At 44.7% G+C, this 27,401-nt stretch overlaps 1 protein-coding gene across 2 annotated transcripts; it reads left to right on the plus strand.

Moving 5' to 3' along the window:
• Positions 1-4,316: 4,316 nt before the first annotated feature.
• RPN2 (ribophorin II) lies at positions 4,317-25,627 on the plus strand. Of its 2 annotated transcripts, XM_049816735.1 has the most exons (18): positions 4,317-4,424; positions 4,508-4,716; positions 6,496-6,591; positions 7,285-7,460; positions 8,329-8,404; positions 8,798-8,932; positions 10,987-11,163; positions 11,562-11,680; positions 12,097-12,202; positions 14,602-14,693; positions 15,589-15,703; positions 16,385-16,579; positions 17,108-17,194; positions 17,749-17,844; positions 19,016-19,091; positions 20,004-20,133; positions 23,108-23,193; positions 25,273-25,627. In XM_049816735.1, exons 1-17 carry the CDS (start codon positions 4,352-4,354, stop codon positions 23,157-23,159), a joined length of 2,010 nt encoding a protein of 669 aa, XP_049672692.1. In that variant the 5' UTR covers positions 4,317-4,351; the 3' UTR covers positions 23,160-23,193; positions 25,273-25,627. The 2 variants fall into 2 exon arrangements, with proteins under 2 accessions (XP_049672692.1, XP_049672693.1); XM_049816736.1 differs by lacking the exon at positions 23,108-23,193.
• The last annotated feature ends 1,774 nt before the right edge of the window (positions 25,628-27,401 follow it).

The raw sequence follows: 27,401 nt of genomic DNA on the forward strand, positions 1-27,401 counted from the left end.
GTGCTCCTGGGAAAGCAGGTTGAGCAGCCGAGCTCCCGCAGAGCAGGGACGAGCGGTGCCTCTCCAGCAAGGCAGGAGCTGTGAGGGCAGAGCGTGCCCTGAAGAAGGGCTGTCTTGAAAAGCCATTTGCAGGCAGCCGGAGCATGGGCTGTAGCCCTGCAGGCAGTCCCTCTGCTCAGAGCCACCATGGAAGGGCTGGGGGCTGGGGAATGGTCTCCTGTTCTTTCCCGGGACTGGTGGTATTAAGCCTAAAAAGGGAATTGTTGGAGTCTTTACCAAAGAAGGAAGGCTAGCTGCACTGACGGCAGGCAGAGCCGGGGGAGGGATGCCGCGGCACAGCCCACAGGTTTGGGGACTCGCTCCCCTGCTTGTCCTGGGCACCCCCCTTGAATGCACTCGGGCCAGATACAGGCCAGAGGTGCTGCTGATGCTGTGCACTGCCCTCCTCAGGGCCACGGCAGGGACTGAGCTGCCTGGATCCTGTGCATTGCGTGCAGCAGGTGTGGGGAGGCAGTGGGGGATAAGACCTGCAGTCCCCTCCATAAATTCACCCCGTTCCTTCCCTGCCTGCACCTGCACGTGTTTAAGCAAAGCTCCCATGGAGCAAAGAAGAAGGAGCCATAACCCAGCTTCCCACTCCTCCCAGGGTCGTCCTCCTTCCTTCATCCTCCACCTTTCACCCTCTATCCTCTGCCCTCCATCTTCCATCCTCCACCCTCCACTTTCCATCTTCCATTCTCCACCATTCATCCTCCATCTCCCACCCTCCCATCATCCACGCTTCACTCTCCATCCTCTGTCCTCCACCCTCCACCCTCCCTCCTTCAAGCCCCTTGGCACCAGGTGAGGCGGCAGAGGAGAGCTCTGCCCTGGGGTGTGCAGAGACTTTCCACTGCCCTGCACCCCATGGAGGGGTCCTGGCCCCTCTCCTCAAGCTGGCAGATTTATTTCACACCTCCTCATCTCTCTGGCCTTGTCACCATCACCAACCAACTGAAGGTCAGAGACAGGCAAAGCATCCTGTGGCTGGAGAGCCAGGCCACGAGGCCAAGTGCTGCCCTGAACAGCAAGTGCTGCTGCCATACAAAGGTCCCAGCAAGGACCAGCCAGAGGCTCTGCCTGGGGCGAGGGCTCCTGAGCTATTTTATAGTGAGGGGTTGCAGCTCTTGATGGGCTAAAGGTCAAATGCATGGTTATTAGAACTTAGTAAATGTGGTTTTAACAACCATCTGGCACTTCTTTTATATGCAATAACCATCCCATTACATCGAAATAAAATCCACATTTAAGGCACTTAATTGCACAAGTGGCCTTTAGCTTTTTCTCTCTCATCTCATAAAAAAAAACCTTCCCATTTCCATCTGTCACAGCAGAAGAGCTTGGCTGCAGGTCTCCAGCCTCCTCTCGAGGCTGAGCTGATGCATGTGGGGTGTTTCAGCCTCAGGGGAAGGTGCCGGAGCCAGCCGGGCTCCAGCACCTTCCCCCAGGGCGGTGGCGGGGTCAGCCACCGTGCAGCCTCTCAGAGGGGTCCCCAGCATCCCTGGGGATTGGGTGATCATCTCCTGATACGGGCTAGAGCAATGGCAGAGACTCATCTGATAGCTTGAACAGAAGAGAAATGCCATCACACAAGCGATTTTTGAGATCATTTTAGTTTGGCTTCACTCCAGTCCTGGGGAAAAATCTTCCCCTCAGCCCAGTTTCTATCCAGGAATGGCAATGGGATGGGAAATGCCATCACATCTGGTGGAAATGTGTCATTTGGTTACGGCAAAATGCAAGGTGATGCAAACCCAACTTGGCAAAACGAAAGTGCTTTCTGGGACAGAATTATCAAGATCAGACGCTCTGATGCAGAACGTTTTTTTCCTTCCCCCAGGAAAGCTATGGTGACAGGATTTTGCAATGCACTTCAGAGGGGCTACATCTCCCAAGGGAAAATGGGAAAGGAGTAACCCAGTGCAAGGGAGCAGCCTCAGTGTGGGAGATGCTCAAGGGCACAGATGGGTGCCTGTATCCTCATCTCATCATGCCCATCCGTGACGGACGGGTGCCTGTACCCTCATACGGGTACCCATCCATGCCATGAGCATCTCCCATGTTGAGGCAGTCAAACATGTTCAGGCTAAATAATTGGGGGATTTAGGTGAGATTGGTGGTTCAGCGCTGTTGAAACAGAGCTGATGGGCAGCATGTCTTGGCTGGGCTTTATAAACCACCAGCAAAGCCATCTCAGCCACACCTTGGTGTCACCCAAAGAGGAGCCAACATCATGTCACGGCCCCAGCAGAGAGGGAGAACCAAGGGCAGCTAGGCAGAGCGAGGAGCAGGCTGCCTTCTTGGCGGTGGCTTTCCGCATGAAGCAGCTCCGCGGCTCCTTGCTTTCCCCCAGCGAGGCCAAGAGCCCTGTCCACATTACACTAAACACCCCAAAACCTGGGGAGAGCAGAGGCGGAGGGGCGGCGGGACGGGTGTGGAAGTGGGAGTTGCACCAGCTCCAGGGGATCTTCCCCAGAAAGCAAAAAGCACAAGTTCCCAGTGCCCTCTGCAGGAGGAAGCACAGCCCTTTTCCCCAAATTTTGGGGCCTTCCAGAAGGGCAGTGAGCAGTGGGATGGGTGCCTGTCACACACGGCTTGTTGTGTCCCCCGTGGGACAGCTGAGCGTGGGACAGGGACCCGGAGGCCCGCCTGCCCATCCCCAGGGGCTTGTGGGAAAGAAGCCATTTTGCACATTGATGTGTGCGTTGCTTCGCTGCAAGAACGCGGGGTCCCCGATGGCATGGCTGTGGCCGTTCCCAAGAGTCACCTGAAATAATCAACGCGGGGCAAATTGATGGGGCTATTTATTCCCGAGGCGAATCCAGCTTTGTTAACCAAGAGTTTTGTTTTTTGCATGCCAAAGCTGGGTCTTAAACTTACACTTGCTTTTTTTTGCCTCTTTTTTTACTTAGTACTTAGGGAAAAACATGGAGGCAAAAATTAAAAGATGGAAAATAAGACTCCCCTAAAGCAAGGAATGCTGCAACGATCCCTTAAACCTTGCACGCCTCCATCAAGGACTCTGAGCGAGCAGCGTTGCACAGATTTGCTTGTTCACTTGCAAACGCCCTTCCTGAAGCCTTGCTGCTGCCCCGGGGAGCTCCCTCCGTCACCCCCAGCCCCGCGCCAAGAATGATGGCACCGCTCCCAGTGTGTCACCCATGAAGCTCAGGAGAAATACCTGCTCCAGGCTGTCAGAGGTCGCCCACCCCCACCCCCAGGGAAGCATGCAGCAGGGCACTGCCCTTTCTGCCCCTGCTTTGCTGGGAAGAGAAAGGTTTTTGGCAAGCCGCAGCCGAGGAGCCAGCGGCTTTGCCAGAAGCTGGCTGTGGGGGTCAGCTGTAATTAAGAGCAGGAGGTTACTGCAGGGGGTGACGGGAGAGGCTAATACCCCCTTGCCAGTCACTCAAGGGTGGCAGAGGTAACTGCGTCTCGGATTTATTGGCAGCCCTGCATTGCTGGGTGGCTGTTCCGGCAAGTCCCAAGGTGTATGGGGGTTTGCCGATGCCCCAGGAGACCACTGCCCTTCCCTCAGGGGTGTAAGCGCCTTCCCACCACGGCTGCAGGGAAGATGCTGAGCCCCGTGCAGCTGGTGGGACAACGGGGAAATGGCGTGCTGGGGCTCTCGGGTCAGCGGCGTGGGGAGCTCCCGAAGGCGTGGGCTGCCGTGGCACGACACAGCGCTGCACGGCCCATGCCACGGTACGGCACAGCAAGTACGGCATGGCAGGGCACGGCGTGGCGCGGCATGGCACACTGCAACACGAGGCAGCGTGGCAGGACGTCGCACGGCACGCCATGGCGTGGTGTGGCACTGCGTTGTACACCGTGACACAGCATGCCATGGCGTGGCACTGCTTGGCATAGCAGTACGTGGCATGATATAAAATGCCATGGCATAAACAACACATAACGTTACATTACGTTACATTACATTGCACGGCACGGCGTGGCGTGGCCATACCCCAAGACCCGGCGCGCCTTTTCGCCGCTTGCCCTTTAAGGCGCCACGGCGCGCAGAGCGCCGCGGGTGGCTCGGCCAATCAGCGCAACCCACATCCTCTCCAGGGGCCGCCCCCGCCCGCCGCCGAGGGCCGCCGGGAGGCCTGTACCACTCCCGCCGCCCAGGGGAGCCGGCGTTGCCGCTTCTCTGGCAGCCCCGCTGCTGCCCGGTCCCATCCCGCTTCCCGCCCCCTCACCCCGCGGTCTGCTCTTCTCCACAGTTTCGCAGTGCCCGTAGCGGGCGTCCGTGGGGTTGAGGTCCCTTCGCAAAATACGCCGTCCCTCCCGCCTCCCCCGTGGTGCGGGCGCGATGGTGTGGGGCGGGGCGCGGGGCGGAAGCGGCTGCGTGTCCCAGGCGGCGGGCGGCATCATGGCGGCGCCGGGTGAGGCGAGGGTGGCGGTGGGGAGGGTGAGGCGGCGGGCGCGACCCTCGGTACAGCGGGGTAAATCGCTTGTCTCTCCGCAGGCCCGCGGCTGTGTCTGACGGCGGCCCTCAGCCTCCTCCTCCTCCTCCTCCTCGCCGGTGCCCAGGCCCTGGCCCCCAGCCACCGCCTCACCGCCCGCGACCTGGCCCGACTGAGGGCGGCGCTGGAGCGGCCCTTCGCCGACCTGCAGGCCGCCTTCTACTCCATCGTGGGCCTCGCCAGCCTGGGGGCGCGGGTGGCGGATGAAAAGGTGAGCGGTTGAGGGGCCGCCGGTACTGCTGCTTCCCCTGCCCCCAAACCGCGCTCCGCCGGCTGCCCTGCCCGCCCGGTGTCGTGCGGCTCCGCATGAGGGTGCTTTGCTGGGTTGAGGAGCTGTAGGGGTAGCCCAGCAGCAAAAGCTGAGGCATAAGGAGTTTTTCTAGCCAGCTCTGCTTTGACAGGGTCGTGAGGAAAATGTAAAGCACACGTGTGTTATGTTCTTAGCGAGTATCGTAGCAAATCCCTGGTAATTACTGACAATCCTTCGGGTGTGCTAGTTGAATAAATTGCATCTTTGGGCTTTCTCACTCTTACTGCCTCTAAATGGCAGTTTCGGGGCTCGCTTCTCCATAGTCTGTTGTGATATTACTGTAGCTATCAATTTGTTTCACTGTTTTCTGAAAAAGATTTCCATCCATGCCATGTTTCCTTTGCTATCCTGTTAAATAGGACTCTCATTATTTCGTTTCGGTTCCGACACCAAATTCAGCCAGGTCACGTGCTCTTGCTATTTTAGTATATAAAATATGTTTCCTTCTGTGCAGACTAGAAACAAAGGTTTGTGGCATCAACAGGATGCTTACTGCCTTTTCATGTCTTTAAGTGTTTCTAGTTTAAATGTTGCAGGTTGTCCTTGTAACAACCTGCTTATGTAGGCATGCCTGCTTACGTGCATGTGCATGCTTACCTGTGCACCTAAGCTGTAAACATAAGTTTGTTCTTTCCTCGTAAAATTCAGCTAGTTCAGTGGTTCTAACCCATTTGGACTTCGTTTTTATCTGAGTGTTGTGTATTTGCACCACAAACTCATAAGTGTGAGGCTCCTGAAGATGTTGTGGTTCACCACACTGCACTCCTTGCTGGTCATCTGCAGGCTAGGCTGAGAATTGCTGCTTTTGTTTATGTCAGTGTGGCTGGGGTTTTTAATAGTTCCTAGTTTTGGCAATGATAATACAGCCTTTGCTTCTGCAGGTAATGAGACTTTTTTCTGGACAGTGAACTTCTTTGTGGGGTGAGACTATTTAAAAGGTAGAGGTAGTAAAAATAATAGCTAGGTGTAACACTTGAACATATATCAGTATTCCTAGGTTAACTGTAGCCTGAAAGTCCTGTCCTACTTGTAAAGGCCTATGTTCTACATACTCAAAATTATGTATGAGCAGTTAAATTCTTGGTTATTTTCTGATTAAAATGAAATCTTAGTGATCCATCTATCTAGTTGTCAGTTAATAATAAGCTGGCTACAGATTAATGAGCAGTCTTATTGTTTGCCTTCATACTGTAGCTGTTTACCCAACTTTTCTTTCTGTATGCTTTGAAATTCTATATTCCGTATCCATTAATGATTATGTGTGATACACAGCTGGGAAGGAAGCCAGCCCACAGAATTTCTGTTCATCTGTTCTCCATCCTGGGAGATTTTCCCTACTAAATATACCTATGGGACTTTTATTTTGATAGGTTTTATAATTATACTCAATTTAAATATGAATTCTGGTTGCGGTAGAGTTTATGTGAAAATCATTTATCTCTCTTAGCAGGAACCACCTTTGTTTCTGTGCAGGATTTAGCAAAGTAGGACCTGGGGGGGAGGGGGGGGTGGGTCTAGACTCTTGGGGCATTGCAAGTATCACTAGGGGCTTCGTTTGCCTTTTTTCAGTACAAAAATGCACAGCAGTGTACATAAAATTGTCCTAGAGTATAACTTAAATCTCCTCTCGGTGGTTTAAGTCAAGACTGTTACTGTAAGTTAACTTCTCTTTCTTCACAGGCTGCATGCAATTTCATCAAATCGCATGTGGACTCCAGCAGTGTTGATTCTCTCTTCTATGCTGCACAGTCCATCCGGGTCCTGTCTGGCTGTGAGGTGAGTTTGGAGCGCTGACCTCTGAAGACAGATGTTACTAAGGAAGTATTTACCTTGATCTTTTTCTTGGTTTTCTTTTACGCATAACTTCTACTTTTAGTGGGTTGTACTCTGTTGTGTCTTGGCTAAATAAACTTGTGAAGCATCTGGGAGTACTCTATACAAGGCAAAGTGTAATGATATAAAGCAAGTATTTGGGCAGAGTAATTCTGAGGGTTTCTTGATTAAACATTGGTGGCTAAGAAAAAAGGAACCAGTACATTTTAATAGAATTCACAGCAGCTGTGCCAATTAAAAACTCTTTGGGTGGATGATAAACTGGATGTAAACTGTGTATTGAAATGCTGCAATGATACAAATGCAGGTCACCCTTGCTGAATTGTGGGTGGGTTATCCAAGCCCCATTTTTCATCAGTACCACCAGCTGCTGCACAATGATGTGATGCCAGATGAAAAGCAGTAGCAGATTACCAGGATAAATCTGAATTGTGGGTTATCCTGACTAATTGATAGTTGACAGCAAAACTTGGGGATTTAATTGTTTAAACTAAAAGGTAATGAATGATAAAGGGCTTTTTCCCAGAAGCTTATAGTAGTTCACTGATCGAGTGTGTTGGTCCAGGAAGAAATTGGTGACTAGAAGGCCTTGTTTTTTCAAGTGTGAATCAACATGTTCCCTGTGTTCTTCTGCAGGTTACCATTTCAAATGAGACCAGGGAGCTGCTGCTTGCAGCTGTCAGTGAGGATTCCTCAGTCACCCAGATCTTCCATGCTGTTGGGGCCTTGAGTGGCTTTGGCCTTCCTTTGGCATCTCAGGAAGCACTTAGTGCTCTTACTGCTCGTCTTAGCAAAGAAGAAAATGTGCTGGCGTAAGTCTTTCACATGGAAACGATTCACTATTGCATGTTTATCCTCTAGGCAGTTGGATTTTGGAGTAAAGGGTATTTTAACACTTAATTTTTGTAATATAGATGTAGTAGAGTAGGTGCTGTGTTTTCATTTGGTGTATTTGTCCAGTTCATTATTGTCCCTCTGGGGGAATGAAAAATACGGTTTGGGACAATTTTCTGTGTGATTTTGCAAAGGAGCTTATGTGTTCACTTTAGTTCAAGAATAATGGTCAGTAAAGAGGACATATCCCAAAGAAGCCTCCTCTTTTAAAAAGATTCACAACAAATTTTTGACTTAATACCCAGCCATGGTTCTGTGTCATTTATGGTTGCAGTAGACTTGATGTTCTTCCTCAGCCCTGTCTTTTGTACGTTGGGATGCTTATACTGTGAGGTGGAAAAAAAGTGCCAGTAAGCAGAAGGAATCTTGGCATTTATCACCAAAGAAGTAATTTGTCTGTGAAACGATAGAACAGAACTTTCCTTAAAAGCTGGGGAAAATAAGGGAAACTTTAAAATGTGCTTTATTAATGAAAATTAATTCCTGGAAGCCTCACTAGCAAGTGTGGGGATCTGTGCTGTGCAGGGATCAAAGTTTGGTTTCTTCACTGCCTTTGAATCTATGAGTTTATTGCAGAGCCGATGAAGCTAAAGTGGTGTCCCATAATGAATTCTAAGTTTCCACTGAATCACTTCAGATTCATTGTCTTGAGTCAACTGAATGCAGTAACACCTGTTTTGCACTTCATTCAGAATAGAAACTGTAGTTGCTTTGATTTGAATGATGTTTGGCTTTTAAGGAAGGAAAAATCATAAAATTGTTTGGTTTTGTTTGTTCTTGCTTAAGAACCATCCAGGCTTTGGAGACAGCATCTTACTTGTCCCAGCAGGCAGATCTGAGTGGCATTGTTGAGGAGATAGAGGTAGGAACATGCTATGCTCTCTAATTATTCAGGAATTTGTTAGACCTCTGTAGTACTGAAAGATGTATTAATGTGAAACCCAAAATGAAAAACCAACCTGGCTAATTCCTTGTCTGCATGGTGTGGGTTGGCTTGGCTCTTCCTTTTAAGCAGGTATTTCTTCTGGACTTTTAACTGTTTCACAGTGGACTGAAATACAGAAAGTCATGACTTCTAAATATAATTAAATCCACTAAAGGCTGAAGGTTTCCTTTTCTTCCTGTTTCTAAATGACTATTGCAAAATATGTCAGTGATCCCAGACAGATAGTCTTTGAGTACAAGTTTAACAATAGGGTTAACTTCTGTAGATCTACTAGAATGCAATTTAAATTTTAATAACTCTTTCTGTCAGGATCTTGTTGCTCGCCTGGATGACTTGGGTGGAGTTTATCTGCAGTTTGAAGAAGGAATTGAGACTACTGCACTGTTTGTTGCTGCTGCCTATAAGCTGTCGGACCATGTGGGTACGGAGCCAGCAATGAAGGAGGTCTGCATCTGCCTTTTCCTCCCTTCCACACTGTAGCTCACAAAAAGGATCTGCCTAGTCCCTGTTGTGTAGTGCGAGATGCCTGTATAACTGAGTAGAATTTTTACTGTGAAAAATGAGCACACTCTGTGAAAAGGCACATCTCCGAGGGAATGTGAAGTAACAGAATCTAGGAGGAAATTCCACCTTCAAGATCACAGCCTGAATTTGGTTTGTTTTTTTCTTTTTCAAATGTACAGAAGGAAATTGCAAGTGAGGTCTCGTTTTCTTTGTTTATCGAGACTAGCTGTTGAAAAACCCTCTTGTTTCAGAGTTTGTTCTGGCATTTGGCACTTGTCTAGCACTTTCCAGCATTTCAAAGTGTTTTGCAAATGTTATTTACCTGTGAGGAAATGCAGGCACCCTAGTCTGGGGTGCCCAAAAGGAAGACAATATTAGTACCATATGCCTGCAGGAATCCAGATACAAAAACTTGTTGTCTAAAATGAAAGACTGTTGGAAATTCCTTTTGAGGTTGATTAAGCTAGAAATCATTACTGCAAGCTATCCACTTAGTAATTTTTTTTCCACAAGTTAACTGAGTTAGATGTACTTTTGATTGAGAATGGCAGCTCCCTAAAGCACAAGCCAAAGTGGCAGGGTTGAGACAGAAGCCAGTGTAAGACATCTGAGTTCATTCCTGGCTCTCTTCCATGCTGCTGCCAAACTGACTAATGCAAAGTAATTTTGATGTAATTTTTGAGGTGGTGATTCTGCTACACACAATTCAAACTGTCAGCATCCAAATGATGTTTAAAAAAAAGACCAATTAAGGAAAATTGTTTAGTGTTGTTTCAGAATTGTGCTGTCAGAAGTGCTATTGTTGGGGCTTAAAGCTTTATCTCTTGTGAATGGTGAGAGTGCCTCCAGAATGCCACAAAACTTTCTTTTAAAATTAACATGTAGTATTTGAAAAAATAGCTCCCTTGTTTTTCCCCACAATTTAAATGAGAGTGTCAGTTGCTGATTAGGGTCTGGAGCTATGCCATGCCCTCCATATAAAAGAAAAACACTGCAGGATTTGCACTATGCAGGAGTTTTGTGGTGTCTGTCTTGATGCTTTCTCTAGTTCTGATGTACATTGGTGCTCATTAATAAAAGTAGGAGGGTGAAAATTTGATATGCAGTGGCCTTCATTTAAAAGTGCTTTGTAGGTTACTAAATTGTATGCCTGTTGCTTTATTTGGGATTGTCTTTGATTATTCTAATTTCTGATCAGCATTTAGCCCACAATTCTTTTCTTGAATTAAAGTACGGGTAACCAATCCCTCTGTTTTCCAGACTAGCAGGGAGTGATGGAAGAATCTGAATAATATGGCATACCCTGCGAAGTGTGGCACAGATGCACTAAACCTACAAAGTCAGACTGCAAAACCAGCTGGGGGATGTGGTCCCACTCCTACTTTGGAGAGGGCAGATTAGCTTTGGCACATCCCAGAGCCAGACCTGGCTCTGTGCTCCTGGTGGTACTGCTTTAAAGCTAATCCTCTTAGCTTGAGGACACTGCTGAGCCTAAGGGGATAAGCCTGCATGGGCCTAGACTGGCTCCTTCCAGAGCCATTAGGATGCTTTGCATCACCACTCTGTGGCCTTCCCAGCCTGGCAGGTAGCCAGGACATGTAGCCTAGTCCTTCTCCACTGTATGAAGACAATTGTATGGCTCCTGGAGCCAAATTATCTTTTTGCAGCTGCACGCAGTCTGGATAGTCAAGCTGACGGCATCTTCCGTTCTGAAACATGTAGTTTGAAGAGGTAGATCCAAATTCCGTTTTTGGAAGTTTTCAGCACAATTACAGCAATTGTGGTTGGAACCTCCCAGCCAAGAATAAGAATGCTAATGTGACATTCAAAAAGTAGTTAATTTTGGGTTACCTCATAACATGAGTTGTTTTTAAAGCAAGTGGGAAATTAAACAGCCTTTATGAATGATGTTTTTATTAATAACATTATACGGAGCCAGTCTGCAATGTGGTAAGCTGCTGGTGCTTGTATGTGATTTGCTTTTCCTCTTTCAGGATCAAATTATCCAGTTGATGAATGCAATTTTTAGCAAGAAAAACTTTGAGACACTATCAGAGGCCTTCAGTGTTGCTTGTGCCGCAGGTTCTTTGTCCCAGAACCGCTACCACTTGCCTGTCATTATTGTCCCCGATGGGCCTGCAGCTGTGTCTCACCATCAGCCCATACTCAGGGTGAGTCCTTAGCCCCAAATCTTAACTCATCTCTTGGCTCAGTCTTTAGTATTGTAGGTCTGGGATGACTGAATGTGCAAGGTGATGCCTTTCATTTTTAGCTCCAGGACTCGGGTTCCAGTAGATCTGGGGTTTTAGTGCTTTTATGAAGCGATTCTTCAGAACCTCTGCTTACCCAGAGCTTACCAGACACTACCTTGAGAAGGCACTGTGGAAGTCAGCTCTGCTGATTACAAGTTTAGCTTTCCCAATTATGTTAGAAGGAATTAGGTGAATCTGGGATGCTGGACCAGGGAGAATTCTGTGCGTATAATACAGAGGGGTAGTGAGTTGTCTGTGCTCCCACATTCCTTCTGGGACAAATGGTTTCATGGAAATTCTTGATTTTTTTCTTGTAGCTACAAGTGACCAATGTTATGTCTCAGCCACTGACTCAAGCTTCTGTAAAGCTCGACTATGCCAAGTCTGCATCTACCAAAGCCACTGTCCTTCAACAGAGAGAATTTGCTCTCTCAGGGTAAGAAATCTTATTTTTACAGTTTGTAAGGCAAACAGGTGTTACTTAAACAGTGTTGGACTTATTTTCCTTATGTGTTCTTCCACCAGAGAAATGTTTGTGTGATTGAAAACTCAAAATGCTGTAGTTGCGTTTTGTTGGTAACAGGTGACTGAGCACGTTTGGTAGTGATGGTGAATTTCTGTTGCTTTTTCTTTTGATTGGGAGTGGGAAATTGCAATGTTCTCCTGACTTCTGGGGAGCTTTGAAGAATTCTTTTCCTGCTGCACTTAGCAATGTTAGTTTTGTGCTGCATTTGTCTGTTTGCCTGCTTAACCTAGCATATTTGGAGACTTCTTGGTAGCAAGATGTTACCTATTTGTAGGTTGCTATTAGTATCTTAGAGGATACTTAGCACCTTGCTTTTTCTGTTATAGAGATGTCTTTGAGCTGAACTTCATGAATGCAAAACCTGCAAGTGGATATTATGATTTCTCTATCAGTGTTGATGGAGATAAGCGATTTATTGCTAACAAAGTTGAGGTGGGTATGCTTTTTGATGGCATTTTAATTGTGTGCCTATTCACTGAAACAGCTTTTTATTTATACCTGTTAAGGATGTCGTATGGCTTTTTTATCCCATGTTTTTCTGTAATGCATTGGATTTTGACTCAGGATTATGACCAGTAACCATATTAATATATGATCAAAAGAGATTTATGTAAATTTCAAAACTGACTTGTCACTTAGATGCTGATCTGACAGCATATGAACGAAGGCTAACAGTGGAGGTATTTATATAGCAGCCCAAAGCAGCTATGCAAAAATGATTGCTAAGAATGTTAGGTCTTCAGAGCCATTCAAGATTTGAGTCTCTAAACCTCAAGGCTTGGTGAGCAGTTATCTGGTGACTGTCTGATGTATGGAAGCAGAGCATTTGTATAAGCTCTAGAGCTGTAGGAAAAAGTCAAAGGTGTCTTTTGGCATCTCCTAACTGTGTATATGGTGATGCTTTTGTAGTGGAGAGACAGCAACCAAAGCAAATGCGAATGAAGTCTTCATTTCATGCATACATACACTCTTTTTGGTGGCAAAAGCTGTTACACCACATGTTTCTAAAGAAGAGTTGTATATGAATACTCAGAGTTTTACTTTCTTCACATTTGTTACAGTGAGAAGAATGTGATCTCTGTGACTATTTGTGTAGTCACCCCCAGTGTCAACAGCTGAGAATGTTCTTCTTCAATGATATCTATTCCCAGGGTTAGTTTTTGCCCTCAATCACATATTTAAGGAAAAGATCAGCTTTTAAAGTCTTCCAACATAGTTGGCTTGGAGTAGGGGAAGGCGCTTATTTACAACTGCTGACCTTTACACTGTGTATCAAATTGATGTTGTCATTGTAGTAGTAATGACAGTTAGGAGTGTCAAAAGGGGATTGATTGGTCCTGCTTAAGCTCACTGCTGGCACACAGAGGTACCAGTAGGAATGTATTAACGCTGTGGTGGCTTTGTGTGAACCGCTTCTAATAAGACACATTGTTACGGGGGAGGACTGCTGGGGGAACTGCTTTTTTTCCTTACTGTTATTAGCATTAATTGTCCTTAATGCACCATCGTTTTGACAGTAATGAGCTAAACCAGTGGGTTATTACTCCGGCAGAGACTACATTTCCTGGCATTAAAATATTTCAGAGATGTTTGTGTACTGTTCAGTTGGAGGGGCTGTGTGCAGCAGCTCTGAGTTGCCTTCATTTAACTTTTTTAGAATTAATATTTCATTAGTCCATCTTCCTTTACTCCCATCTTGGAACAAACTAAGGCTTTACTAAAGTTAGCCTCAATAGTCTACATGTTAATGGATCCATTTGCAGGGGTAACCTCTATCTTAAATTACACTTTTTGTTGTAAGGGAACTTCCAGAATTGTGCGTGTTTGAAGTCTGACCTGAATAGTTTAGTTTATGTTTTTACATATTTTTTTCCACAGGTTCCCTGTGAATTATTTTTCAGAGTGAGGGTGTGGAGCTGGTTCACACGAGCAAACCTGTAATAACAAATAGTAGTATATGATGAAAAATATCTTGGCAATGAAACTTTAATTCTCCAGGGGAGCATTTGTAAGCTGTGAGAACAAATGTGCTAATTAAAAACTACAGACTGCAGTAACTGCTTATGTTTGAGAGAGGGACTGAAATCAGTCAAATGCACTGAGGTTCACTGCCTAGATGGTCTGTGGTTTGGAACTGGGGAGAGGGCAGGAAGTAATTTCTCTGCTTAGGCTTTATACTGCCTTTAGTGCAAGGGAGTGTGATAAATGACAGGGCCTTATTGGCTGCCCTATGCTAAGTGATAAATGCTGTGACTGAAGGAAAGCTTGCTGAACAAAGTGCAGGTCTGGAGGAATGCTTTGGCTTTTGCCTGCTGGTAATAAAATCAGCAGAAACCTGTTAGACTTTAGGAGCCAACAAAGGCATAATTGGTTGCTGTCCGGAGACCTCTCTCATCTCAAATTGCTATCCAGTAAGCAGAAGTGCATGTGCACATGCAGTTTTAAGTTGTATTGTATGTGATGTAATCTTTAATAGCTAGTTTCTGCTAGTTCAAAAGGAAAACTAGTTGGATCTGGATAGTTGGACTGTTTCATTAAAAACAATTTTCCAAAGGGCAGCTAACTCCAGCATGACTGAGAAGCTGGTGTCTTCAGAGCTGGCTAATTGTGCAGGGAGAAGGGGGATGGGTTAGGGTTAATGACTGATGCAGGAGCTTTGCCAGAAGGTAGATTATGGTAGATCCTTCTGTTCAGGTTAGGTTCTGTCTTTGGCTTAGTGCAAGACCCTCTTTGGGAAAGGGGACAGAAGAGCTAAAGCTTCTGCAGTGAACTTGACCACAATTAGTATATATAAAGTGCTCTGAGTAACTTTCAGTTGTGTTTTGTTGCAGCTGAAAGTAAAAGTTTCCACAGAAGTTGGGATTACTAATGTAGATCTTTCTACCGTGGATAAAGATCAGAGCATTGCGCCAAAAACAACCAGGTAAAACAATTCAGTGTGTGTGATCCTTTAATGGGCAACTCTGGCTCTAGACTGGAGGTCTTCTGAGCTTTACCTAATTCAGCTAAACGAGAGGAATCTTGTATTGGAATAACTACAGAGTTATACACATGCTGTTTCTCTTAAACCTGTAAGTTCATTGGGAGAATACTGATTATTTTTATAGGTGATTTTCCTTAATGCTGAAATAAGTACTAAGAGAAGCCAGGCAACCTGAGTCTTTTGTTCCTTTGCTGGCACTTCTCCATAGCGAAAGCAAGTCAAAAGAATTGTGTTAATGTTTCTAGCATTATTGGGCTCTGGTAGAGATGCTCTAAAGCAACATGTACACTGTATGTGGGGGTGTGGCTGTACTGTTGCTAGGTGTACTTGAACTTAATGTAATCAGTTTTTTAACTGACATCAGTTAGAATGTAATGTATGGAATTTAACTTAGGTTGCACAGCCTCACTGAGGCTACTCTGTGTGTGCTGATACGGCCTTCCTATGCTGAAGTTTGAGTGTCTGTTTTTTTCTGTTCTGCTGCCATCACACCTTTGGTTGTAGCATAGCCTTGGTTAAATGGAATGTGGGGTGTGGTATTAGCGAAACATTCTGGTGTTCCTTTGAACCTTACAACAAACAACCATTTTACTTGAAAATGGGCAAGGTATGTAGCTCACAAAAATCCTGCTAAAAAAATTCCATTCATTTCTTTTCATTAAATTTATGGTGGAAGAGAAAGACATATTAGTTCATCTGACTTTTTGATAAAATAGCTAATCTATGCTGAGTAGACTGCAGTACTGCTAGACAGACTTGCATGCCTGTGTTTCTTTGAATGCCGGGCATTCTCTTGGAAGATCACCTCCATTCTGTTTGATTTTTTTCCTCCTAGGGTAGCTTACCCAGCCAAAGCCAAGGGTTCATTCACTGCTGACAGCCATCAGAATTTTGCTTTATCCTTCCAGCTGATAGATGTGAACAGTGGAGCTGAACTCATCCCTCACCAGGTTAGAACAAATTTTTGTCATTGCTGTGTCACTGAGATGTTCCATCTTGAAACATCTGAGGTGACGGTTGCTCTTGAAAAGATTTGATAGGTTTTGAGAAGCCTTATGTTTCTGACATGGACTGTGAAAGATCACTGGTCTTGGTAGATGGGAAGTGGATTCAGTTCATTTATTTTGGCTGTATGTTAAATGAAGCCTCTTCTGGCTCTGGTACTGTGTCTTATTTAACTCAATAAAATGCATGCAGGTAGCCTGCACTGTAAAAGCACACTTCTGCTTTTTTTAATATAGATTGTTTGCTGAAAAAGTCCTTGAATTTAGACTTTCTTTAAAATTCTGTTTTCTGTATAAAATAGGAAAAAATGGGGGAAAAAACCCAACAAAAAACATGTATGCATACATCCCTGTTGTGTGCTGTTGCAGATACCATGTTGAGTAACATTCAGTATATTGCCCTGTACCCAAAGCGGGCCACTGGATGGTCTTGGTCCTGTGTTAATGTGGTTACTCAGAGACATAGAACTTTGCTGATTTGCAAGGATCTAAACACCCAGGCTCCCAGGTTATATTCCAACTTTTGTTAATGTCGTGCTTTTTGATTTGCGGATAAATCTCTCATTTTACTGGCATTTGTAAATGCACTATGAGATAATCCAGAAGTGTTACAACCTTTCCTTTCAGACTTTTGTCCGACTTCACAACCAAAAGACTGGCCAGGAGGTAGTGTTTGTTGCAGAACCAGATAGCAAGAACGTATACAAGTTTGAACTGGATACTTCTGAAAGAAAGACTGAATTTGACTCTGCCTCTGGTACCTACACTCTTTACTTGATAATTGGAGATGCCACTCTGGAAAATCCAATCCTGTGGAATGTGGTATGTAGCTGGAAGCGTGGTGATGTGGTTTTGAGATTACTGGCAGTCTAACAGGAGGTCTTGGTACAGGTGTGGAAGAAAAAAGCTCAAATGTTTTGTTCTTTGTAGTAAAACAGAATCTTTTAGCCATTTATGGGCTCTGAGGTTTGCTGTTCATTTTAAGTTTTTAAACAAACATCAAAGCAGGACAGAAAAGAACATTCATTTCATCATGTGGTGGAACAGAAACTTCAGAATGTTTATGGGTTTGATTTTAATTTCACAGCAAGCACTTCAAGGTTTAGCCTTTCTGTGCTTGCTGTGCTGGAAATTAAGTCCAATTCTTGGTGATGGGTGAATGGCATTATTGTCTCTGTTTAGGAGAAATTGCTTCTTAAAAAATCTGATGGGTTTTTCCTTAGTTTCCTTTAAAAATGATGTCAATCATAGATGACAAATAAAGAAATAGTCCACAGTAATGCAATAGGTTTTATAAAACTTTTAATATATTAAGGTCAAACTTCATGAAGCTGCATGATTTCATTTCAGGCTGATGTTGTGATCAAATTCCCAGAAGAGGATGCACCATCCACAGTTCAGTCCAAGAACATCTTTGTTCCCAAACCTGAAATCCAGGTACAGTCAAAAACAAAATTTATGTGCAGAGATGGGGGGGCTAGTCCTACTAGTATTATTTGTCCTCATCATAATTTATTTCTGAAAAGTAATCTCTCATTAAAAAAAATTAACACTGTGTAAGTAATGTAATTAAAGGAAGACCAGAGCTACAGCTTAATGGAAAGAAATTTGTTGCAGTCCTCTGGAGTATGAATAAATAAGCTGTGTCCTACCTGTGAGAGAGCAACTGATGTCACTGAGAAGGTTCAAACATGAAAATTTGACTTCAGAAGCTCTTCGCTTCTGAAGATTTCTCTTGCTTCATTCCAGCCATCGGTGCTGATGACAAACTAGCAAGTGCTTCTGTGAGTGCAAGGAAAAGTTAACTTTGCAGGAGATCAAATGTGCAGAGACTGGAACAGACACTAAAGACTCAGTCTTTGCCTTAAGAGGAATGCTTATCATCCAAAGGAACGTCTGGGAACAGCACCAGGGCTGCACCTGGTCCTCTGGGGAGCCGAGAAGCTGCTCTGTTGGAGTACTACTTACAAGTTGGTTTTGTTTGTTTGCAGCACCTCTTCAGGGAACCTGAGAAGAGGCCTCCCACTGTGGTATCTAACACTTTCACAGCATTGATTCTCTCCCCACTGCTTTTGCTGCTCATTCTGGTGAGTTAACTGGGCCACAGAAGAAGAAGATTTTTTTCCCCCTCCAGTCAAAAGTCACTTATGACGTTGGCCAGCTAAACTTTGTATTTAAAACTCTTGGTTAATTATGACTAGCACAGCAGTGCTGGAGTCATAGCTAGCAAATGTCAGTGCAGAGTGTTGGTCTGGTGTTGTCTCTTTCCTAAACTGTTTCTTAGTTTATAGTCAAAACAGAAAAACACTGCTGCCAAGTAGAAGTAGGTGGGGTGAGTTTTTCCAGTGTGCTTCTGCTAGGCATGTTGGATAGCAGTGGGCAGATTAGGTTATAACTAACATTAGACTTCCACGGGGAAAAAAGCAGTGATTCTGCCTCGCACTTAATATATGATCACAAAATCTGTGTTACTTAATCCTATCAGATTGGTTCCCATTTATGGACATAATTAATACTTGTGTGTCTGTAGTTGAAACATCTACTGCTACTCACTGTACCATCAGATCAGTGTTTTGAACTTAATGCAATACAAAATCTCATCTAGTCAAGTTAAATTATTCCTTATTTGGAGGATGAAACTGATCCCTTATTTGCTTGGCAGTAGTTTCCCATTAGCTAGTCTCACTGAAAGCTGGCATTCAGATAGTCTTGTCCACTGGTCTCTGGAGTTCACAATATGCATGTTGATGACACTTTAATGAAAAATCTCATTGCTACTGTTCCTGTTTCCCATCCTGCATGCCTTTCTCTTTTCTACTCTAAAACCTGCAATTGTTCTTATGAGAAAACATCTTGTATCTGTAGCTGTTCTTTGAGTCCAAAACTAGAACCTTAATTTTTTGTCTTTTTAATTGAAATTAATTCAGCTGGGTAGAAATAGCAATGTTTATTTTTCTGGAAAATGTAGATTTTGAGCAATATCCAAATATCTCATCAGTTTAAGAAAGATAATCGAGGAACTTCATTTGAACAGTCAGAGGCAGCAGGAGAAATTTTCACTAAAGGAACTCAACAGTGTTGTCTTTAGCAAAATTACTACTCTGTCCTCTTGTAGTGGTAAACAAGTGCTTCTGTAGAGAATACACTGTATTCATTGAAGAACTTAAAGCAAACAGGCTTGAAAGATACTGGAGTTTAAAACAAAAGCTTATGTTTACAAGGCTGTTGTAACTCAGGTTTTATTTCTTTTCCTTTTAGTGGATAAAGATAGGTGCCAACATCTCCAACTTCAGCTTTGCTCCCAGCACCATTGTTTTTCACATGGGACATGCTGGTAAGTGTCAGAGGCTTTCTGCTTTGTTTGACCTTCTCACCTGGGAGTTACAGATGAGAGCCCTGGTGGTTAATGGGCTTGCAGTCTATTAACTATAATGGCATAATAGCATAACATTTGTTCTCTTGTTTTCATCTGTCTTCCTGCTTTTCGTGATTGTTAATATGGTGATAAACCTGTTTTGGCCATCAGCTTATAACAGCCATCATTATCTGGGCTCCTTTCTCACACCATTTATCTGTACTTAATAGAACTTATTTCCAAAGGTCACACTTTCTTTATTGCATGTTTATCCTTTGTAAGCAGGGAGTTTCTGTGAGGATTGAAACCTGTGGGACTGCTGTCTACAGTGAAACATCTTTTCTTTAAAGCTCTTCCTGTGAAAGCTGCTCTTGTTCTTTGGCTGGACCAATTTTTTTCATCAATTTTATTGTGCCCTTGGTTGCACAGTTATTTACTGTCTTGGTAGAATTTAAAAAACATAGCAGGTTGGGAGAACATTGGATCTGCTGTTTCCCAAATGAGAGTGTGTTGCTTAATCCAAGCCACTTTCCTTGGAAGCTTTAAAAAGCTGTAAGCTCCTACAGATGTGCAAAGGTTAATATCCTCTGTTGAAATCCAGAGTATCCTCCTCCTTTTAATAGCCCTTAATGTCTATAATACATCCATAATTCTGCCACAAGAGGATTGGTTGTGAGCCATCAGTGTCACATTTCCTCCAGTATAGAGACCCAGATGCCTTCTTTCCCTGGCAACAATGTATAGTCTTTAGATCTGCCATTTCAGATCTTCAGAGATGAGATGGAAACCAAATGCTTAGGCCTGGCAGTGCAACATAAACAATAGTTCTGAGGATGAATGCTTGATCTTCGAAATGCAATTTCATACATGGGTTCTGTCTTTTTTTCACAGCAATGTTGGGACTCATGTATGTCTACTGGACTCAGCTCAACATGTTCCAGACTCTGAAGTACTTGGCCATTTTGGGTGGCATCACATTCCTGGCAGGCAATAGGATGCTGGCTCAGAAAGCAGTAAAACGGTAAGTCAGGGGTGGATGCGTTGGTGGGAGATGCTTTTAAAATCAGTGGGGAGGGGATCACATTGATGCTATCGTGTGTCAGTAACTGATACAGTAATGAACGCTGCTTTTGGTTCTTACATCTTGTGTGTGGGGATGGGCTGCTCTGTCCCAGTTTAATGCCTGTTTTCAGAATAAGGGCTTGAACTGGCTAGGGCATTGAGGTGCTGCTAGTGAGATACAGCTGTGATGGGTTGACCCTGGCTGAACACCAGGTGCCCACCAAGCTGTTCTATCACTCCCCCATCCTCAGCTGGACAGGGGAGAGAAAAATATAACAAAAAGCTTGCAGGTCGAGATAAGGACAGGAGAGATCATTTACTGTCACAGGCAAAACAGACTCAATTTGGGAAAGTTAACTCAGTTTATTACAAATCAAGCAGAGCAAGGTAATGAGAAATAAAACGAAATCTCAGAACACCTTCCCACAACCCCTCCCTTCTTCCCGGGCACAACTTCACTCCCGGATTTCACCGCCAAGCCCCCCCAGTGGCACAGGGGGACAGGGATGGGGTTTATGGTCATCACACGTTATTTTCTGCCGCTTCACCTCCTCGGGGCGAGGGCTCATCACACTCTTCCCCTGCTCCAGCATGGGGTCCCACCCATGGGAGACAGTCCTCCACGAACTCCTCCAACGTGGGCCATTCCCACGGGCTGCAGTTCTTCACAAACTGCTCCAGCATGGGTCCGTTCCACAGTGTGCAGTCCTTCAGGAGCATACTGCTCCAGCATGAGTCCCCCACGGGGTCCCAAGTCCTGCCAGAAAACCTGCTCCGTGGGCTCCTCTCTCCACAGATCCACAGGTCCTGCCAGGAACTTGCTCCAGCACCGGGTTCCCACGGGGTCACAGCCTCCTTCGGGAACCCACCTGCTCCGGCATGGGGTCCTCCACGGGCTGCAGGTGGATATCTGCTCCACCATGGACCTCCCTGGACTGCAGGGGGACAGCCTGCCTCACCATGGTCTTCGCCACGGGCTGCAGGGGAATCTTCGCTCCGGCGCCTGGAGCATCTCCTCCCCCTCCTTCTTTACTGACCTTGGTGTCCGCAGGCTTGTTTCTCTTACATGTCCTCATTCCAGTGGCTGTTTCTCCCTGTCCCAACTTTTTTTTCCTTCTTAAAAATGTTATCACAGAGGCGTTACCGCTATCACTGATTGGATCGGCCTTGGCTAGCGGTGGGTCCGTCTTAGAGCTGGCTGGTATGGGCTCGCTCTCTCTCAAACACAGGGGAAGCTTCCAGCAGCTTCTTATAGAAGCCACCCCTTGTAAACGCGCCCCCCCCCCCCAACCTTGCCACACAAAACCAATACACAGCTAACTGATCCTTCAGAGAGAATGGTCCATATGGCCACTTGCTGAAGCGACCAGGCACATGGAGAAAGCAAAGGGTGTAAGTATGTTCACTTTGACAGGGGGAAACCCATTCACTGACAAATTTGTTGTACTACATGATACATTAAGCTCTTACAATATTGTTAGATAATGATAGCCACTGTAAATGCAGAAGAGGCCCAACTCTTCTGTAGCTCTGCTTGTGAGATAAGTTTTGAGAGGAGGAAGGTGAGGTGGGGGTATCTTACTGCTGTCTTCCCCTACCTAAAGGAGGATTCTAGAGAAAAGGGAAGCAGATGCCTATCGGAGGTGTGCAGCAACAAAGGGCAACACATGCAGGCAAAACCAGGGAGAATTCTCATAAATGTTAGGGATACAACAGTCATTTCTGTACTCGCATTGGACTGATTCTTCACACTTAGACCTTCTGCCACACAGTGTCTCGTGAATGTGCCATAGCTTAGGCAGCCTGCAGGCAGTTTGTTGACCCATGTTTCCAGTACAGTGCATTAATTAGAGGTCGAACTGTTCCCTCTCCATCACTTCTGCTATGTGGGGTTTACATGCGAGACTTAAGTTTTAGCCCTTTTCTACTGATGTAGAGTTTGGCTTTGAAGATGATCTTACTGACCTGCTTTGCCATCAAACCTGTGCTTTTCTTACTTTCCCCTTTTTGAGCCACTAGGAGTTGTTTATACTTGCACGCCTATTTGCATAGATATCCCTGGGTTCTCGCTTTTTTGATTACACTGTATTAAAACCAGGACAAGAGCTGTAAAAAACCACAAGAATATAATTTTCAGGGGGTTTGCATTGATTCGTTGTCTTTAAAACATCTCTACTTGCATGGCTGTAGCAGGAAGGATGATTATTGTAATTAACCCTTTCAATACCATCCTCCCAGCTTTCTCAAGCCTTGCTCCATTGGATGTCCAGCCCTCTCCACTGTGGCACTTTATCTTGTTAGCATAACAGTTTCTACTGGGATTTTGTTGCCGATGGGGCTATGTTACGTCATTTAATAATATTTCCTTTTTAATTTAAAGAGTAATGATAAAATCATTATTAATTACAGATTGCCTAGGATACAGATTCGGGGAAAAAGAATACAATGAAGCTTACTTCTAAGTGTCTTTGTTCAACCAGGGCTTCTGTTAGCACATAAATGCAAGTGGTTGGTTCCTACTTCAAAACACTGCAGGGGGTGTCTGTATGCTTTTTCATTGTAAATGACATGAAGCTGCAACTACAATGGCAAATTTGAAAGTAAAACTTCTACCTTAGGCTAAAGTTAAACCCTTTGTACATGACTTTAAAGTTCAAAAAGACATCTTTTTGTTAACACGCTGCTAGCTTGTCTCAGATGTTGAAGTGCAGTGATAATTAACTAGATTGCACTTTGAGGCAGAGCTGCTGTTCCACTATGGAGACCGCTGGCGGCTGTTGGGAAGGGGACTGTATAAACCATCTTTTTACAGAAGTTACCAGAAGGCCTGGTTTTGCTTTTTGCATTTCTGTCACTGGCTCTGGTTCCTGGAGCAAGGCTGCTTTCCTCCTTACTATCTTCTCTGAACCTTTCTTCCTCTCTCCTTTTGGCAGGATCGCTGCAGAGCAGAGCAGTAGGTTGGCAAAGTATAGAACGCTGCGGTAAAAGGGGGTTTTGCTAGTGACCAGCTCTTCTAGAAGTAAGGGCCTTTTTGGAATTGGCCTTTCCTGGGCATGCTACCTGTTTCATTTCACTTCATCAGTCATTCCTGGTACAAAAAGATACTGAGCTGAAGCTGCTTCCTTCCAACATCACTTACTGGGCTTTAAATCAGTCCTTGTGTGTCCTTGGCTACAGCTGGGTTTGCATATCAGCAGTACATGTCCTCTGAGACTAAATTGCCTTTGTGTGATTTCCTTAATCATCTGAAGTCTGTATGGTAATATGTGCACATGTGACTAAGCTGTCTGGGACACCAAACAGCTATTAGGTGACAAAATAAACCTAGTTTAAGCAGTATTGTTCCTGTAAATAAATTATTAGTTATGTCAGCTGGAAGAGAACATGATGAAAATGGCGGATATCTGGGCTGTTCCCATCCTGCTGTTGGTACTCCCTATCCCCATCTGCAGTATTCTGGTTATTCAGCTGCCAGGCACTCTGACTGCTGAATTATGTCCTCACTTGGGGTGGCGAGAGCTCTGTGTGCCCCAGAGCCAGGTCAGCACCACCTCCTTCAGCTGGTAACATGACCCAATCCAGGGTTCACCCTCCTGTTAGACTGAACTGGTCATGATGGCTCACGCAGCAGCAGTAGCCAGCCCCCTCCATTCAATACAGTCATCTGATAGGTCTCCATTATAATTTACTAGTGCAAAGCCCTTCGTTTCCTTTCATTCTGAGCAGGTAAGGTCCCAGTTTGCTATATCCACAGTGGTGTAGGAGGCAGGACTGCCTGTCGTTCTGCATGCTGCCCAACTCTGAATGCGTGTGTGGCTTCATTTCTCATTGAGTGCACTGTTTTGTTTTGGGGAAGGGAGAGAGCATCTAGGACAAGTCCTGTGATGAGACTGAAATCACTGTACAACATGCTGTACTGATACATCTCATGAGCATCTGCTTTCTCTCATGTTCATAGTCAGTGCTCCAGGCACACACACAGACAGTGCATTGAACGGAGCTCAGTGTGGTGCAATACAAAACCAGCATGGGTGGCTGTGTCACAGAAACAATGTGCACTGTGGTATAAGCCTCTGTCTGCAGATCAGATAGTATGGTGGATGGTTTCATGAAAATTACCTATGGAGAATTTGGCATCATGTCCCATAGAAAAACACCCTGTTACTATCTCTTTTCTCCCTGGAGTGTTTTGAGGTATTTGAGCACAGAACAAGCCATGACAAGTAACTGGAGAGGAATGGGAGATGGCTGTCACTTGTTCTAGTAGATGAATGCTGTCTGCATCCTGGCTGTGTTCACTGGTGCTGTTCTGGTCCCTGGACACTTCTTTTTACCATAGCTTTGGGCCAGTGGTTTTCATGTTTTTAGTGGCCTGTTACCAAATGCCTCATGAGTGTGTTCTCAATAGCTTGCATGTTTTCTGTTTCTCAGCCTGGTATTTTAACTGCTTAATTCCCCATGGGCTGTGAGTAATCCTGGAAGATCTTGCAAATAACTTATTATCCACAAACCATAAGTTAGGTTTTGCTGCCATGTGCAGTCACAAGCATTTGTCCTTATTGCTGGGTTTTCTGATGCCCCAGATACATCAGTTAAGACTGTATTGTTACCAGCTTCTAGGGCTGGACTTTCAGGTGCTCAGCATTCATGGTTATGCCTGTGTCTGGCATCTTCAAAAGGAAAAGGACCCCAAAAAGATGGGTCTGCTGTGCCCACATTAGACCACTTCAACTTCTTGGGGACATGAAGATCTTTTCTTTGTGTTTATGTGGGCCAACTGATTCCAAATGGGTGGATTGGCCCTTTCTAAAGTAGAAGAGTGGTTAAGGTACCTGCAGACTTTGTATTCAGCCCTGCTTTTTTGTTCAGTTCTGTAATTTACAAGGCTCATTCATCCGTTTTGCACCAGAAACTAACCTTCATTTTGTCTGACCGTTTCCATCCTCCTCGAATTCAGTCCTCCGTTCCATTGCCGTACTGGTTTTATCACTCTGATAAGCTTCCTTTGAGAGAGAATGAGGGGTCTTGGGACACTTTTACTGTGCAAGGAAGTGCTTTGTTGCCTGGAAGAGTTAATTTTTTGGATTTTTCTTTCCAGGACACACTAGTACCAGAAGAATGGAAGAAATGGGGAAAAACAAAGCAAATGCCTTCAGAACAGAAGTGAATAAATAACTGAAAGACCAGAAGAAGGAAGGCAGAAGCAGATTTTTTATATATATATATTAAGTCAAAAGGGTGCCAGTTATACTTTTTTAAAAATTTGATTTTCATCGTTGTGTTCATGCTACTTGAGTGCTTTTCATATGAACCCGGAAAACCCTTTTTTCCCTGGATCCTCCCCCCTTTTTCTCCCAGGACATTTGAATTTCCTTTAGAAAAAAAAGGAAAAAAATTCTGCCTTTTCCCTCATCCTAAATGATTTGTGAATAAAGAGGAAAGAATGGTCCCGACTTTTGTTTTTTGGCTGTCTTGGAGACTGTGATTGAAAGTTGGGCTCACATGAGAATGAAAAGAGCTTTTTCTGGTGGGTAATTTTGTGTATGAGTCATCACTGTGTGAAGGTTCCTGTTCTTTCATGTCCTTTCCCAGAGGGACATGTTTATTGGGGGGAGCTTCCTGTTCCTGCCTGTCCCTTGTGTGACACTGTCATCTGCATTTCTCTGCTAATGGCTGTTCTCTGGGACTCCAGGATGGTGCTAGGCTGGGCTGGACTGAGTTGCTGTGAGCCCTCAGGGCTCAGGCAGGAGGAGTCCTCGGAGCCTGGCCCCCTTGCAGGGAGCCAGCTGTGGTTGCTGGTGTGCCGGGCCTGTGTCTGACCCTGACAGGTTTGGTGGGTCCCTGGAGTGGGCTCACTTTCTTTCCAGCCTCTGGAAGTAACCTTTTCACTCCAAGTATGAGTTTGAGGTTATTGCCTCTGTTCTTCTATGAAACCGAATGCCAGGAATCTGCTGGTTGCTGTGTGGCCATGTTTGAGTTACTTGAGCTCTAACTTCTCAATTAATTACTATCTTCAAGACCACTAAGCAATGTTGAGGCAGCAGACATGTTGATAGTAATAACCAAAGGCCAAAATCTCCTGATGAGCAACTTTCACGTGGGAAACTTAACAGTTGCTCCCTCCCCTGCATCTATGTGTTGGCTCCTGTTTGTCCCATGTCAGACTAGTTTCTTTAAAGGCCTTTTGGCAAAGGAACTTTATCAAATGTTTTTTGGAGATCCAAGAAAATTATATCAACCAGCAAGTATGTGGATAAAGGTTGTGGAGCCAAATACTCCAAAGAACTTCACATGTGTGAGACATGACTCCACTTTATAAAAGCCATCTTGCCTCTTGCCCACTGCAGTTATTCACACTTAGCTCACTGTTTCTTTTCTTTGTAATAGTTGCTACCAATTTGTTCATTGTGGACATTATACTGGACACCATAGAGGTTTAATGAACTATTCCTTTGACCTCCTCTGCACTCCTTCAAAAACCTGATCTCATGCTGCAATTCAAGTCCCCTGAGACTACAGGAGTTTTAAGTAAGAAATAGTTAAGCTACTATTTGTAGTATTTTACCCTGGAAGTCCTTTTCACCCTGTTGAGTTCTTTTTGAGCCTGACATTTTGTTACTACTTGCTTATCAGCTTTGTTTTATAATTAATTTTTTTCTACTGATACTTCATGCTAGGATGGTACTTTCCCTGTGCCTCTAGAGCTCTGGCATGTTATCCAAGTTGAGCACAGATGCAAAAAGAAAACCATGGAGTGCTACTGTGATGTATCTTACCTAAGCTGTGCATGTTGCTATTGATTTTCTACCTCCTTAGCTATGTGTTGGGAAAGATTGTTTTTATTCTTTTGGCCTTTTATTCCTCAGATGTTTTCTGGTTTGATTTATTTGGTTTCATAGTTAATCTCCCAGAGTTTGAGCATTTGTTTCCCCATTTTGATGTAAACTGAACATTCAAAGGAGTCCCTTTTATTCCAAATAGCTCTGCTTGCCCAGCTGTTTAATCATGCAGAATTAGGTCTTTCCAAAGTGTTTTTGATATGTCTTTTGATTTTATTGGGAGTATCCAATCTTGTGCTTGCATATAGCTTTTATGCCACTTCACAGATTTGTAATTTTTTTTTGCTACCGTGTTTACTTACTACTTTAGGAAGCTGTTTCATTTTTTGTAATTCCTTTCCTTGGAGCGTGTACTTCCTAACAGCTTCAAGTGTGTTAGTTGTTACAG

The sequence above is a fragment of the Accipiter gentilis genome, chromosome 14 (assembly GCF_929443795.1).
Source record: "Accipiter gentilis chromosome 14, bAccGen1.1, whole genome shotgun sequence".
Lineage (NCBI taxonomy): Eukaryota > Metazoa > Chordata > Aves > Accipitriformes > Accipitridae > Astur > Astur gentilis.